At 39.1% G+C, this 16,880-nt stretch overlaps 1 protein-coding gene across 1 annotated transcript; it reads left to right on the forward strand.

Moving 5' to 3' along the window:
* Positions 1 to 235: 235 nt before the first annotated feature.
* LOC138903918 (uncharacterized) lies at positions 236 to 2,171 on the forward strand. The gene has a single exon (XM_070192493.1). It carries the CDS (start codon positions 285 to 287, stop codon positions 2,169 to 2,171), a length of 1,887 nt encoding a protein of 628 aa, XP_070048594.1. The 5' UTR covers positions 236 to 284.
* Positions 2,172 to 16,880: the final 14,709 nt, after the last annotated feature.

The following is a 16,880-nucleotide window of genomic DNA, read 5'->3' on the forward strand; positions in this document are numbered from 1 at the left end:
TCAAAATTGTTGAAGGGCTGTTCTCGCAAGAACAGATGTGTCTGTCAATTGGGAATCACTTTGACCATAATGCCCTTCCCCCGACCCTAAAGCTATCCTAAGAAGGGGCCATAGTTGCAAAAATAGCCACCCTTTCTTCGGTCACAATTGCAAAAATAACCCCCCTTCTCGTTGATTTTTCTTAAAATTGAGTTATTTACAAAAGATTGTTTGCAAAATGAGTGCATTGGTTCTGTCTCTTGAGACTAGTGTCAACCCTAACCTTAACCACCCACAGGTACAAAATGAGCACTGTCCAGAACACACCGTTCACAGTTGTAGACGAGGCTCCACTTCAGCTTCAGATGTGGTGGTATGATTTAGGAGAAGATGGTCAGAAATGGGTCACCAAGCACCTGGGAGCCCTCACAGATATTATGAAAATTAAACCACGGGACGATTTGATTGAGGCACTAGTGACTTTTTGGGACCCTGTTCACAATGTTTTTCGCTTCTCCGATTTTGAGCTAACTCCCACTTTAGAAGAGATAGCTGGATATTCCGGGTTTGGCAGGGATTTGAGAAACCAGGAGCTCATATTCCCGAGGGCTCTTTATGTACACCGATTCTTCGATCTTCTGAACATCAGTAAGCAAATTAGAAAGACCAACGTAGTCGAAGGGTTTTGTTCTTTCTACTTCCTGTACTCTAGGTTCGGGCAGCCAAATGGGTTTGAAATGCATGAAAAGGGTCTTAACAACAAGCAGAACAAAGACACATGGTATATTCATCGTCGCTTCGCCTTCATAATGGCGTTTCTGGGAATTATGGTCTTCCCAAACAAGGAGCGGACAATTGATACCTGCATAGCCAGGGTTGTACAGGTCCTCACTACCAAAGAACATCACACTCTTGCCCCGATCATTCTATCAGACATTTATCAGGCGTTAACTTTGTGCAAGTCTGGGGCAAAATTCTTCGAAGGGTGCAATATTTTGTTACAAATGTGGTTGATTGAGCATCTCCGACATCACCCCAAGTTCATGAGCTATGGTCCGAGCAAGGACAATTTCATTGATAGTTACGAAGAAAGAGTAAAAGATTACAACTCTCCAGAAGGGGTGGAAGCCTGGATATCCCACCTAAGATCTTTAAATGCAAGTCAAATTGAGTGGACTTTGGGATGGCTCCCGCTAAGAGAGGTGATACACATGTCTGCCCTAAAAAGTCATTTGCTGTTGTTGGGTTTGAGAAGTGTCCAGCCGTATACGCCACACAGAGTTCTAAGACAGCTAGGAAGGTACCAAGTAGTACCTAAAGATGAAGATTTGAGTGTGCAAGTTATTGAGCTACACCCCGAAGCCCCACTCCCCGAAGCTTTAATCCAGCAAATTTGGAATGGTTGTCGCTACTTGAAAGATGATACTCAGGTGCCAGATCCTACGAGAGATGAGGTAGATCTGGGTTATGCTATATGGTTTGGGAAGAGGTCTCGCATGGATGATGTGCCAGAGCCCAAAAGGCCCACAAAAAGACCGCATGTTCAAGCCTTTGATGATAAAATCCAAGAACGGTTGGCCTGGGGTGAACGGGAAAAGGGATACAAAACAACTATTCATGCCTTAGAAGAAAGGCTGAGAAACCTCAATTTTGAGAAAGACTTGCAAGAACAAAAAGCCGAAGGGGAAAAGAAGAGTCTGATCCACAAAAATGAAGCCCTTCGTGCTCAACTTCAACAGATGAAGAAAGCCTCTGAAGTGCCAGTGAGAAGTTGGAAAGACCAGAGAACCATTGCCAATCTGATGGAAAAGGTGCAAGATTATGATTCCCTCTTGGCAAAGACTGAAAAGGCATTGGACAAAGCCAAGGAAAAGATCGTACAGCTAAATGAGAAGGCCGAATCAAGTAAGGATCGCCAAGTAACAAAATTTGAAGAAGAGAGGGCTCAATTCGAGAGAGAGAAGGCCCATTGGGTACGTTCAGAAGCTCAGCTCCATGCACAGTTGGAAGAAATGAGAAGGTACAATAGAGAATACCAGCATGCAGATTTTGATAGGGAGATGGCTCAGGCGAGACTCGAGCAGGCTAGACTTCGGGCTCAGTTGGAGTCAGCCTTAGATCGTGAGGGACACATAAGGGAGATAGCCACCACTTGCCAGCAGCAGTTACAAGATCGAGACCAGAATTTCTAGTACTTCAAAGAGCAAGTCTATAATTTGGCTGTTTATACCGCTCAAAGTTATGTGAACTGCCAAGGGATGGATTATGAGAAGTTTTTGGAGCATGCACCTATTTTTGCCCGTCATCTTGCAGCAGAGTTAGAAAGGATGTACCGTACATTAGGGGGTCAACCAGGGCAAGCCCCACCATGATCAGATGTTCCAGTGTTTGAAAGCAAGAAGATTGGGGAGTTGAATTATAGTCGTAGTTGTTAGAACTTTTTTGATGTAGAAGTTATGTTTTAGTTTGAGTCATTGTTGAATCTTTAAAATTGTTGTCTTTTAGTCTTGTCAGAGTTTGGTAAGTCATTTTCAATGTAATGTTCTTTCTATTATTGTATTATTTCGTTTTGTTAAAAAAAAATCTACTATTATTGTTTTTCCCTGAACTACGTAATGGTCTGATTCATGCGGCGTCATGATACGTAGGCAATCCTCATCGGATGCGATCATAACCATAATTAATCTAAAAAAATGAAAAAAAAACCCGTTAAATTCAAGATGAAAATAAACCAATAAATCAATAAGCCGGGATGAAACATAAAGCCTTCCAAGATCATTTTAGAAATGAAAATGGCATTAGGTGCATGACATATAATGTGTGATTAATATCTGCAAAATGCCTAACTCTAACATGTTTATTGTTTGTCATTTTAAAAGATAAAGTAAAACAGAGGTGGTTGGTTTGTGGTTTAAACTGGCGACTCACCCTTACAACACGAGATCAAAAGGAAAAAGTAGAATGGCAAACAACAGTGAGAATGAGTCAGATAATGATGATGTCCATGGACAATTGGTTGAACAAGGTTCAGGACTGGTTGAAGAAGTAAGAGTGTTGAAGCAACAATTGGCAGAGATGTACCAAGCCTGGGTGAATGGACAAGCACCGCCCTCACTACCCATAGGGCCTTCGGATAATCTTCATAATGTGTCAGTCTCCACTCAAGTGCCTATCTCCATAACAAGTAACCCATTGTACCAACCTGGATTCAGTTCGAGCATTAACCTTCCCACTATCCCCAGTACCTCCATTCCACATCCTCCAATCGCACCCCTCAGAAATGACCCACCTACTATACCCATTGTCCATACTTTCACTGTCCCTCAACCGGCTGTTGCTCAAAAGTCAAATAATGATCCACAACTGGATGCTCATGATGCCCAACATTACTCTCCAGAACTGACTTTAAAGGTTCCAGATTCATACAAGCATACTCCTCATAACGTTGTCCCAATTGAGATCGAAAAGCCCGAAAAGAATATGGAACAAGAGGAAATGACTAGAAAAATGAAGAGTTTGGAACAAACCATGAGAAACATACAGGGTTTGGGCGGCCACAAGAGTGTTTCATTTAACGATCTATGCATGTTTCCCCATGTTCATTTGCCACCCGGCTTCAAGACCCCCAAGTTTGATAAGTATGATGGGCATGGTGATCCCGTTGCCCATTTGAAGAGGTATTGTAACCAATTAAGGGGAGCGGGAGGCAAAGAAGAATTGCTCATGGCTTATTTTGGGGAAAGTTTGACAGGAATTACTTCAGAGTGGTTCGTAGATCAAGACATCTCTTACTGGCACGTTTGGAATGACATGGCTCAAGATTTTGTCCAACAGTTTCAGTACAACATTGATATAGTGCCAGACCGCTCCTCTCTCGTCAACATAAAGAAGAAACCAACAGAAAGCTTCAGAGAATATGCAATCAAGTGGAGAGAGCAGGCTGCTAGGGTCAAACCACCAATGAAAGAGGCAGAAATGATTTGACTATTTTCTCCAAGCTCAGGATCCTGATTACCTCCATTACATGTTGGCCGCCATCGGTAAACCTTTTGCTGAGGCGATTAAGATTGGTGAAATAGTTGAGAATGGCATGAAGTCAGGCAAAATTGTGAGTCAGGCAGCCCTTAAGGCAACCACACAAGCAATTCAAAGCGGGTCAGGCAATTTCGGAAATCGGAAAAAAGAAAGAGGAAGGATCCATGATGGCATCTGGGTTCGGGGGAGTTCAAAGAGGAATAGCTCCTTCTTACGTGCAATTCCAACAAGGACAATCCAATTTTCCTCAACATTATTATCCGCCTCAAGGTCCCCAATACTCAGTTCCCCTGCAACAATACACAGTGTTTAATGTTCAGGCTTATGCTAGGCCTCCCAATCACCAACAATGGAGGGCACCAATTCCACAAGGCTCCCGTCAACTCCGGCCGAATTTTCAGGCACCATATAATCCTCGTCCCCGACAAGAATATGTGAGAGAACAGGATCCAAAGAAAGAGTTCACCCCAATTGGAGAATCGTATACAAGCCTATTTCGAAAGTTGATGCAGTTGAAGTTGATTGGACCTATTATGCCGCGTTATGTGAATCCAAATTCAAAAGGTTTTGACTCAAATGCAAGATGTGAGTATCACTCTAACACCCAAGGGCATAGTACTGAAAATTGTTGGACATTAAAGAAAGCCATTGAAAATTTGATTGAAGCAAAGGCAATTGTGGTAACAAACAATGAGGATACTCCTAATATCACAAACAATCCGCTCCCAACTCATGATAATACACATTTTATTGGGATGATTTGTTATGATCGGGATTATAAGCAGTCTGGCAAGACAGAGATGGTTGTTAGAACCATAGGCCAGAACCAAAAGTGATAGTGAGCCCGCCGCAATGGGCACCATTGATGGTGAAAGATGCGAATTCTAGTTTGAACTTGGCATGTTCTGAAAAAATGATTCTCTATGTTCCTGGAAGCACAAAAAAGGTTGAGGTTCAATTGGGTGGGCCAAAAATTTGCATCCCCGGGGGCATTCAAAAGATCATTCCGAATAATGGTTTGAGGAATATAACAGAGCTAGTCGTGATCCGACCTGTTGCCCAACTCCTAGTGACAAACACAAAAGTTATTCCCTGGAATTATAATAAGACTGTCATGACATACAAAGGAAAAGAGATAGTTGAAGAAACAAGTGAAATGGGGGGCTTGACTCGCTCTGGAAGGTGTTATTCACCAGAGGAATTGAGAAAAGCTAAGCAAGCCAGGGAAAGTCATTTGCCAGTGAAAGAACCCGTTGCAGAAAAAGAAGCGGAGGAATTCCTTAAGAAGATGAAATTGCAAGACTACTCAATCATTGACCAACTAAGGAAAACTCCTGCTCAGATATCTTTGTTATCTCTGCTTTTGCATTCAGAAGAGCATCGTCGTGTGTTGATCAAAACTTTGAACGAGGCATATGTCTCAGAAAAGACAACGGTGAATCAGCTAGAAAAAATGACTGAAAGATTCTTTGAAGTAAATAGAATTACTTTCAGCGATGATGATTTGCCTGAGGAAGGGGCTGGCCACAATAGAGCTTTGCATCTTATGGTCAAATGTGAAGGGCACTACGTAAAAGGAGTCATGATTGACGGAGGCTCAAGTGTAGATGTGTGTCCTCTTTCTACTCTACAACAGCTGAACATCAACACTAACAGAATTTGAACCAGTAATGTCAGCATCAGAGCTTTTGATGGTTCAAAAAGAGACACTATTGGGAAAATCGAACTCACCATGACAATCGGCCCGGTTGATTTTAACATTGTCTTTCAATTGTTAGATATGGAAACTTCCTATAATTTTCTTTTGGGAAGGCCGTGGATCCATATGGCCAGAGCTGTACCATCCACCCTACATCAAATGGTCAAATTCGAGTGTGGCGGGCAAGAAATTATTATTCATGGGGAGGACAACTCATCTGTCTATAAAGACCCGTCCATTCCGTATATCGACGCCAAGGAAGGATGTGAATCTATCATATATCAAGCATTTGAGGTGATTGAGGTGGACCAAGTGGAAGAAGGAAAACCAATTCTGCATCCCCGTCTTTCAGCCACATCTATGATGGTAGCTTCGCTGATGTTGAGGAACGGCTATGAACCAGGAAAAGGATTGGGATCCTCTCTACAAGGAATTGTGAACCCCATTGCTCCATTTTCGAAGAAAAATACCTTTGGATTGGGCTTTAAACCAACATCAGCTGACATAGACAGAGCCAAGGCCCGTAAAAAGAATGGTTGGAATCTGTCCAAACCAATCCCTCACATTGCCTACTCTTTTGTCAAGCCACAATTTGAAGAAGTCCAAAATCCTTCTACTCAGGATGACATTGACGGAGTTTGCTAGGGTCTCAAGGAGATGTTTTATGAGATCAATATGGTTCAAGTTGGGGAGGGCCCTAGCCGGGCAAGTGTTCAACTGATTGGTCCAGATACCTCGCTCAGCAACTAGGAAGCAATTCCTCTTCCCATCAGAAAGGTGTCTTGGTAGCCTGTTTTGTTGTTTTTTCTGTATTTGGATTATTTTAAGGGTTGTAATCCAGATATTTTAGTTTAATTGCTTTGCTGTGATGTTAACCCTTCTATCCTTTCAAATTCAATGAAATGAAGTTCCATTTTCGTAGTAAAATTCTATCTTTTTATTTTCCTAATTTTTGTTAATTTCTTATCATTTTCAGTTTCGTTAGTGCTGGCTTTAAAAACATGACATGCACGCGGAATTCATGCCCAGATCTTAAAAAGCTGTCTAATCTTGAAATAATGAATCAAGAAGTTGAGTATGACGAAGATGAGGCTTTTAGAGAAATAAAAAGGGAATTGGATCAATTTGAGAATAAGCCTAAGCCTAACTTAAATGAAACTGAGGCAATTAACCTGGGAAGTCCTGAAGAAATCAGAGAAACAAAAATAAGCATTCATACTGAACAAAAGACGAGAGATGCCATAATTCAAGTTTTGTTCAAGTATAGAGATGTATTTGCTTGGTCGTATGATGACATGCCGGGTTTGAGTGCCGATCTAGTGGTCCATAAGCTTCCCACACATCCTAATTTTCCACCAATCCAACAAAAACAAAGGAAGTTTAAGACAGACATGAGTGATAAGATTAAAGAAGAAATCACGAAGCAACTAAGTGCAAATGTGATCAGGGTCGTCTGATACACTACATGGTTAGCAAATGTTGTGCCAGTGCCAAAGAAGGATGGGAAAATCAGAGTTTGTGTTGACTATAGGGATTTAAACAAAGCAAGTCCAAAGGACAACTTTCCCTTACCCAACATTCATATCCTTGTTGACAATTGCACTAAACATGAGATCCAATCTTTTGTGGATTGTTATGCCGGATATCACCAAATTCTGATGGATGAAGAAGATGCAAAAAGACCGCCTTCACAACTCCATGGGGAACTTATTGTTATAGGGTTATGCCATTCGGTTTGAAGAATGCAGGGGCAACTTACATGAGAGCCATGACTACCATGTTCCATGACATGATGCACAAATAGATTAAAGTGTATGTTGATGATGTGATCATTAAGTCGAGAACACAAGCTGACCATGTGCAAGACTTGAAAAAGTTCTTTGAAAGGCTACGAAGGTACAATCTCAAACTCAATCCAGCCAAATGTGCATTTGGAGTTCCTTTTGGGAAGCTTTTGGGTTTTATAGTTAGTCGAAGAGGCATTGAGTTAGATCCCTCCAAGATAAAAACCATTCGAGAGCTGCCTCCCCCGAAGAACAAAACAGAAGTCATGAGTTTACTCGGGAGGTTGAATTACATTAGCAGGTTCATCTCGCAGCTTACAACCACATGTGAGCCTATTTTTAAGTTGTTGAAAAAGAACACCGCTATCAAGTGGATAGATGAGTGCCAAGAAGCTTTTGATAAGATCAAGGAATATTTGTCAAATCCCCCTATTTTGGTCCCGCCGAAACCTGATAGGCCTCTGTTTTTATATTTGTCAGTAATGGATAGTTCCTTTGGTTGTGTTCTGGGTCAACATGATGCCACAGGCAAAAGGGAACAAGCAATATATTATTTGAGCAAAAAGTTCACCACTTATGAGGCCAAATACACTCTTTTGGAAAGGACATGTTGCGCCTTAACCTGGGTCGCCCAGAAGCTTAGGCATTATCTTTTGGCCTATACAACTTACCTCATATCCCGAATGGATCCCCTGAAGTACATCTTTCAGAAGCCGATGCCAACAGGCAAATTGGCAAAGTGGCAAATCTTGCTCACAGAGTTTGATATTGTTTATGTCACTCGCACTGCCATGAAGGCACAAGCTTTGGCTGATCATCTGGCAGAAAACCCGGTTGATGATGAGTATGAATCTTTGAACACATATTTCCCAGATGAAGAGGTTAATTTAGTTGAAGAAGTAGTCCAAGATGACAGTCAAATTTGGAAACTATACTTTGATGGGGCTGTCAACATCAAAGGCATAGGGATTGGGACAATTCTGGTATCACTTACTGGGCAACATTACCCTGCTACGGCGCGACTTGGTTTTTTCTGTACAAACAACACAGCAGAATATGAAGCTTGCATCATGGGTCTGAACATGGCAATAAATCTAAATGTGCGTGAACTGTTGGTGATGGGAGATTCAGATTTGCTTATTCGGCAGGCTCAAGGTGATTGGGAGACTCGAGACATCAAGCTCATTCCATATAAAAAATGTGTGGAGGATCTTAGCAAAAGGTTCAAGTCCATCGAATTCAGGTACATTCCCAGGTTTCACAATGAATTAGCTGATGCCTTGGCCACCCTAGCCTCAATGCTTCCATATCTGGGTAATACTCACATTGACCCATTAGAAATTCAAATTCGGTATCAACATGGTTATTGCAATACAATTGAAGTAGAACCAGATGGTGAACCATGGTATCATGATATTAAACAGTTTTTGAAAGCAAGAGAATATCCGGAACATGCTAACAGGGATCAAAAGAGAACTATTAGGCGACTCTCTAATGGTTTCTTTTTGAGTGGGGAAATTCTATACAAAAGAACTCTGGATTTGAATTTGTTGAGATGTGTGGATGCCAAAGAAGCTGAAATGATTATGAATGAGGTGCATTCGGGAGTTTGTGGTCCGCACATGAATGGATATGTTCTAGCAAAGAAAATCCTTCGGGTAGGATATTATTGGCTTACTATGGAACGAGATTGCTTTCATTTTGTTCGCAAGTGCCACCAGTGCCAGATTCACAGTGATTTGATTCACTCGCCACCTTCAGAGTTGTATCCTATGTCGGCTCCTTGGCCTTTTGTTGCTTGGGGAATGGACGTCATTGGCCCAATCGAGCCAAAAGCTTCAAATGGGCACAGATTCATCTTGGTTGCAATTGATTACTTCACCAAATGGGTGGAAGCTATTATATTGAAAGCAGTTACCAACAAAGCAGTAGTAGACTTTGTTCACTCCAACATCATCTGTCGTTTCGGTATTCCAAAAATCATTATTACGGATAATGCTGCTAATGTGAATAGTCATCTGATGAAGGAGGTATTTGAACAATTTAAAATTGAGCATCGCAATTCTACTCCTTACCGTCCCAAAGTTAATGGAGCTGTTGAAGCTGCGAATAAGAACATCAAGAAGATTCTTAGGAAGATGATCCAAGGGTCTAGACAATGGTACGAGAAACTACCTTTTGCTCTTTTGGGATACCGGACAACTGTCCGTACATCAGTTGGCGCAACACCCTACTTATTGGTTTATGGAACTGAAGCGATCATACCTGCTGAAATTGAGATTCCCTCTCTCCGAATCATTGTTGAAGCAGGGATTGAGGACACTGAATGGGTGAAGTCCCGATTGGAACAGTTGAATTTGATTGATAAAAAGCGTTTGGTGGCAGTTTGTTTTGGTCAGTTATACCAACAAAGAATGGCACGCGCTTACAATAAGAAAGTGCGCCCAAGACAATTCGAGGTAGGACAACTTGTTTTGAAACGTATCTTTCCGCACCAGGTAGAAGCAAAAGGAAAGTTCGCCCCAAATTGGCAAGGTCCTTACCTCGTCAAGAAAGTATTGTCAAAAGGAGCTCTACACTTGGTAGATATAGAAGGAAAGGTGACTGATATATCCGTCAACGCAGATGCGGTCAAGAGATACTATGTATGACATGGCTATATTGGGGCATTCTTATATTTAGCATTCTCAGGTTGGGATGATGAAAGGCTATCATTCTCGCTACCCAAACACTGGTCAACCCTAGTTATCCCTTTGAAGCCTTGTTTATATTTCTTTGTTTTCCCCTCTTTTGGAACCAATGTACTTAAAAAAAAAGTTCATGTTAATTGAACTACGTTCGACCTGATTCCGAAAGGATACGTAGGCAGCCTCACTCTGGGGTTCGGTCATACCAAAACAAAAATCCACATTTTTCCAGTATTCAAAGAAACTGGAGCATGATTTTATTTTATTTTCGATGGTTGTTCCATCAAAATGGTTCCAAAAGTTGTAATTCAGTTGAATAGTTCTTTTTACCTTTCCCTGCTAAGACCTTCTGATCAACTTTCGAGAATGCTAAGTCAGTATACTACGGGTAATATTTCAGCCATTGAAGAGAGAAAAAATAAATGAGAGAGTCTTATTAGTGAAAACCTTCACGGGCACTATAAGGCAATTGTGAGTTGAGAGAAAGGCAAATGAGAGAGGTCAATTGGTGAAAACCCACAAAGGGTATCATTGATCGATTTAAGGCTTCGTACATCCCGACACAAGCATGGTCAAGGCAAAGAACTTAGTTTCAAATTTAAGTTTACAATAGATTTTGAGAATTAGACGGTTCAAACGGATCAGGCATCCAGTCCAAAGTGCATGTCATGTTCATTGAAGTCAGCATATTTCCTCCAGATAAGTCCTTTCTTATTCTTTCCTCTGAAATGGACATTTCTTGATTAAGTTGTAATACCTATTAGTTCACCTTCTTATTTTCTTTCGCATTACTTTTTTTTTGAGTCTCTTTCAGTCTAATTTTGTCAAAGTAAAGCAAAGAAAAGGCCGCAAAACTGGTTACAGTTTTCCCGTTATATAAAGCAAAGATTGCTGGGCATAAACCGTATGGGCAAAGGCATAAAGCCATCTGTGATTTTTCCTGACGAACAAAAGGCTTGAAGGAATGAACAATGCTTCAAGGTTCAACAAAAGTTACTCAGTTAAAAGTTGTTTTGGGAGCAAGGTTGTTTGCATCATAAACACAAGTGGTGATAGGCGCAAAATAGTCTGGTTTTGATGTTGAGAAAGAAGATCTCCAGAAAGTAAAGACAGAATCTCCCGGCAATTTGTACGACCATCGACAGAGTCAACTTTTCTAACAAGTGTAATGGACTCGAGGTCAAGTCACCCAAGAAATCAAGGCCACAAACTGACCACCATTTTAAAACTAACGAATCTTTCTTTGTTCAGAACAGGAACATAACAATTTTAGGAAACAGTTCGTGAAAAGACAAACACCACCAAGTGAAGTTCTCAAATACTTGATTTCCTTCCAATATACATGTAATCATGTTATTTTTAGTTTCATTATAGGGAATCAATACCCTATCTTCACCTCAGGGTACTACATCCCCTGGTTGCATTTCTTATTGCTAACATAGGGTACGACATTCCCTAGTAGCATCTCAGAGAGCCACATGCCTCATCGTTTTGCCAACATAGGGTACGACATTCCCGAGTAGCATCTCAGAGTGCCACGAGCCTCATTTTTATTGCCAACATAGGGTACGACATTCCCTAGTAGTATGTCAAAACGCCATGAGCCTCATCTTATCACCAACACAGGGTACTACATCCCCTGGATGCATTACTTTCTGCCAACATAGGGTACAACATTCCTTAGTAGTATCCCAGAGTGCCGCGAGCCTCATTTTTACTGCCAACATAGGGTACGACATTCCCTAGTAGCATCTCAGAACGCCATGAGCCTCATCTTATTTCCAACACAGGGTACTACATCCCCTGTCTGCATTACTTTCTGCCAACATAGGGTACGACATTCCCTAGTAGCATCCCAGAGTGCCAAGAGCCTCACCTTATTGCCAAACAGCGTACTACATCCCCTGGCTGCCTTACTTTCTGCCAATATAGGGTACGACATTCCCTAGTAGCATCTCAGAGTGCCACGAGCCTCATCTTATTGTCAACATAGGGTATTACATCCCCTGGTTGCCTTCCTTTTTATTAACATAGGGTACGACATACCCTATTATTCAAAAAAAAAAGTGTCTTTTTTTTTTTCAATTCTTTATTCTGCAATAGCAAATATAGTTTAATGAATTTTCAATAACTCACAAAAATTTTCTAGAGCAAACTGGGGCAGAAATTTTTTGTTCGTTTTGTTTGTTTCTGATGGTTTGCAGGTTGTTTTTGCAAAGTACGGATTGGATGTACAAAAAATAAGATTCCATCTCTCGCCAGAGAAAGTGGAACATTTGATCTCAATACCAGCCGAACCAGCTTTGACATAATACATGCTAAGACATAGGATTTCAACATCCATCTTTTTATCACCTGATCAAAAAGCAGGCCTGTGAGAATATTTCATAGTCTTTTACATTTAGAGCATCAAGTTTCAGTCTAAAGTCAATGGGGGAAGCAGGTCAAGAATCAAGACAAGACTTGAGATGGCATTTAGATAGGAATTTTGTAACTCTTAGATTTCAAGAGTATTTAATTTTCTTTTTTCTTTTGATATAATGATAGGAGTTGCGGATCGGAACCTCGACGGAACTTCACTCGACTCTCCCTCTAAGTATACTCCATCACTCTTCTTTCACTTGAACTACACATGACCTGATTCCCTTATAACCCGGGATATGTAGGCTGTCTAAAACCAAGGCTCGGTCGCAACGCCTTCTTTTCACTTCTTTTCCCCTTTAAATAATAGGGTGGTCAAAAATCAGTCACCTTGTTCATTTTCTTTGCCTGAAAACTCTTCATGTTTCCAAGCAAAGAGGGGCATGCTGTGAACAACTAATTTTTGACCACACTCAAATTCTATACTATTTTAGTGTAAATATGTGTTTTATGTCTAATCTTGATATTTTAAACATTTATCTCACTTTTAGTAGAATTTATAAAAACTACAAAAATATTCACACTTTTAAAATACATATTTTGTTTCTATTTGTAAAGAAAAAAAAACTACTTGGTTTCATATAATTAGAATTTTAATAAGTAAGTTATAGTATCTTTCTTAGTATAATTTAAACTACAATGTAAATATTTAGTTTTCTTATGTATATAATATTTAAATTTAAAAGTAGCTGACTAATATTTTTAACTATGCAATTTATTTTCTCTAAAAAAAAATTAATTAATTAATTTAAAAAAAAAAAAGAAATAAAAGTTAATTTATAAAAAAAAAAAGAAGGGCAACTAACAAAAAGAAGAAAAAAAATAAAAATAAAATAAACAATACAAAAGATCTCTTCTAATCTTAGTAAGCTGCCTATACAACCATAATCCTCATTTTTTCAAACTTCCCACGTCTCACTCCTCACGTCCCAACTATCCCCTCAATCTAATCCATGATCATACACACATACGAGTAGGACTTTAGGATTTTTCATATAAATAGCATACACTTGCACTTGCTTAAGGGGAGATCTTTGAATAAGAAAAATAACGTGAAAAGTGAGAGGAAGAAACAAAGAAGATTCAAAAACAAAAGGAAAGAGAGTTTTTCTAGATAAAAGTTTGAGAGATTCTCGTGTGATTAGGAGGTCGAGTTTCCGTTCGTTGCTTCAGGTTCGACATTGCTGCTACTTTGTCCGGCCTGAGTTTCTGCATTGGATTGGAGTTTGTACTGGTTCTTTTTCTTGTATTACTGGAATTCTTTTGCTAAGGTTTGGATTTTATCCTTCTTCACTGTTATTTCTTAGTTTTCTTTGAATAAATTCAGAGCATTAGGATTTGGTTCCTTTTATTAGCAATTTATTTCCTTAATCAGTCATTTTTCTTTTTGAGCGTATGTTTCTGGATAATTGTTATCATTTAGTTTATTTAGTGAAAGACTAAAAAGAGAGAATTCATAAGAGATTAAGGTTAAAATGACTATGGTGATGCTATAAATGTTTTCCTAGTGTTAATTTAGCGGTCAGTTAAGTTTGCACAAAATTGTGCTATGAGGTTCATTAGAAACGAGTTAATTTTTCCAGTCATTCTTGTGAATAGACCATAAATTATAATAAATTTTTCCTTATAAGATTCTAGTAAGTTTCTTATATATAAAGAAAACTTTTTCTTCTTTGAATAAATGTTTACAACTGTTAACTACTTGGACATGAAAACTAAAGTTTCAGGTATTAATTTTAGTAGGAATTCCTTAAAAAAAAAAAAAAATTAATTGTATTAATTTCTTTATACCTTAACTCCACTGTAAGTTATTTTAGTATTATGAATAGCTATTTTAAATTAGTCTATGGATATAGATTTCTTCTTTGTTTCACTGTTGAAGAATAAATTGGATTCATGAGTTTTATCTTCATTTCATGAACTTTATTTGAATAAATTTTTTTTTTTTTTTGTTTATTATCATAAGTATTTTCCTTGGTAAATTAATCGGATATTTCATATTAAATTGTTGAGTATATTTCTTTCACATTCTCACTGAGAATAGATTCAAGGGAGAATATAATTAATTGGGTCTAGACACATTGTAAGGCCTATTAATAGATAAATAGGGGTTGCAAATAATAAAGTGTTATTAATTGTGTACACGTACGCGTGACATGATTCATGACACACCAAATAAAACGAATACACGTACGCGTGATTCGTTTCAAAATAATTCCATAATTACGAATAATCAAGCAATTAAAAACGATAAAAAGGTAAATGTACATAGGTTCTAAAATGAATAATTAAATAATTTAATTAAGCCATGTATAATTAAAGCGACCGTGCTAAAACTACGGAATTCGAGAGTGCCTCACACCTTCTCTCGAGTTAACAGAATTCCTTACCCGGTCTTCTGTGTTCGCGGACCGTAAAACAGAGTCAAATTTCCTCGATTTGGGGTTTAAAATAAACCGGTGACTTGGGACACCAAATTTTATCCCAAGTGGCGACTCTTTAAAATATAATAAATTCTATTTTTGATTAATGTCACTTAAATTGAAAAAACTTCCTATCCCCTAGGGGAAAAGGGGAGGTGTGACACGGCCCAAAACCCCGCGCCTGCGAAGGCGCACCTGCGCGTTTCCTCCGCTTCTGCGAAGCGTGCCCAACATCCCCCTTTCCGCATCTGCGCCCCAGGTTTCGCACCTGCGGGTTCGCAGATGCGACCTCCAACATGCACCTGCGCACTCCCCACGCGCACCAGCGGCCTCGCACCTGCGACTCTTTCTTCCGCAGATACGAAAATAGCAGTAGCAGCAGCTTCAGCTGCATTTTTCAACTTCGACAAATCCATTAACCACCCGGAATTACCCCGAGGCACTTGGGACCTCAACCAAAAATACCAACAAGTCATATATCAACATACCAACAAGTCATATATCAATATACCAACTTAGTTGAACCTTCGAATCACTCAAAATAACATCAAATCATCAAATTACCCTCGGATTCAAGCCTAAGAACTTCTAAATTTTCAAATTCGGCAACCGATGCCGAAACCAACCAAACCACGTCCGAATGACCTAAAATTTTGCACACACATCACAAATGACACTACGAACCTACTCCAACTTCCGTAATTCTATTCCAACCCCGATATCAAAGTCCACTGCCGACCGAAAATGCCAAATTTCTAATTTCGCCAATTCAAGCCTAATTCTACCATGGACCTCCAAATCATATTCCGGACGCACTCCGAAGTCCAAAATTACCTAACGGAGCTAACGGAACCATCAGAATTCAAATCCGAGATCGTTTACACATAGGTCAATATCCGATTGATTTTTCCAACTTAAGTTTCTACATAAGAGACTAAGTGCCTCAATTCACTTTGAAACCACTACGGTCCCGAACCAACTAACCCGATATAATATAATATAGCTGAATAACACAAAAAAAAGTAAAAATGAGAAAAATATGGCTATAACTCGAAACGACCGGCCGGGTCGTTACATTATGACTGCTTTTGCTTTAGTAAACTTTTGGTATATTGTGATAAATAATGTAGTACAAATTTTAAGAATAAGGCAGGTATCTTCTCACATACATATTTACCCCATATGATGGTGGAAACATGAAGATTTTCAATCTTTCAATCATTTGTAGTCTCAGTATGATAGTCATATGTATTAGTAAACTTTGGTTTATCATAACATATGTTTTGACCACAATAATAACAAATAAGTTCTTCGGGAGCCTTCCATTTATTGTCCACAATCAAATATTATTCAGACACTACTTGTGTCATATGTCTTCTAGACAAACAGTTAGCTCTTCATGAGCTTTTTTGTACTACCAAATATTGCTCAGACACTTCTGGTGTCACGAGAGAAAATCATAACCAAATGAACAATATAAAGCTAATTCTAAATTTATAAATGACGAAAATTAAGAATTTTAATATTTCTACCTCTAACTTTGTGACAAATATCTCCTTCAAGGAGAAATATCATTAACATCTGAATATTTTGTATCAATACGGCAACCACATAGTCATTGCATCTTTTAAAGAAAGATACACGAATTGTTATTTTCTTCGGGGAACTCAATAACTAACCATAATATATTAACTAACTATAATACAAGAATGCTTTTGCCTTAGAATGATACTTAATAAAATTATCCAAGATGTTTTACATACAACAAATACGTGTGACAATGATCTTTATGCTACAAAAATAATATTTATATCCTCTATTATTCTACCTCTTCAGGAGGTGAGTTGTGGTG

This window comes from Nicotiana tomentosiformis, unplaced genomic scaffold (genome assembly GCF_000390325.3).
Source record: "Nicotiana tomentosiformis unplaced genomic scaffold, ASM39032v3 Un00156, whole genome shotgun sequence".
NCBI lineage: Eukaryota > Viridiplantae > Streptophyta > Magnoliopsida > Solanales > Solanaceae > Nicotiana > Nicotiana tomentosiformis.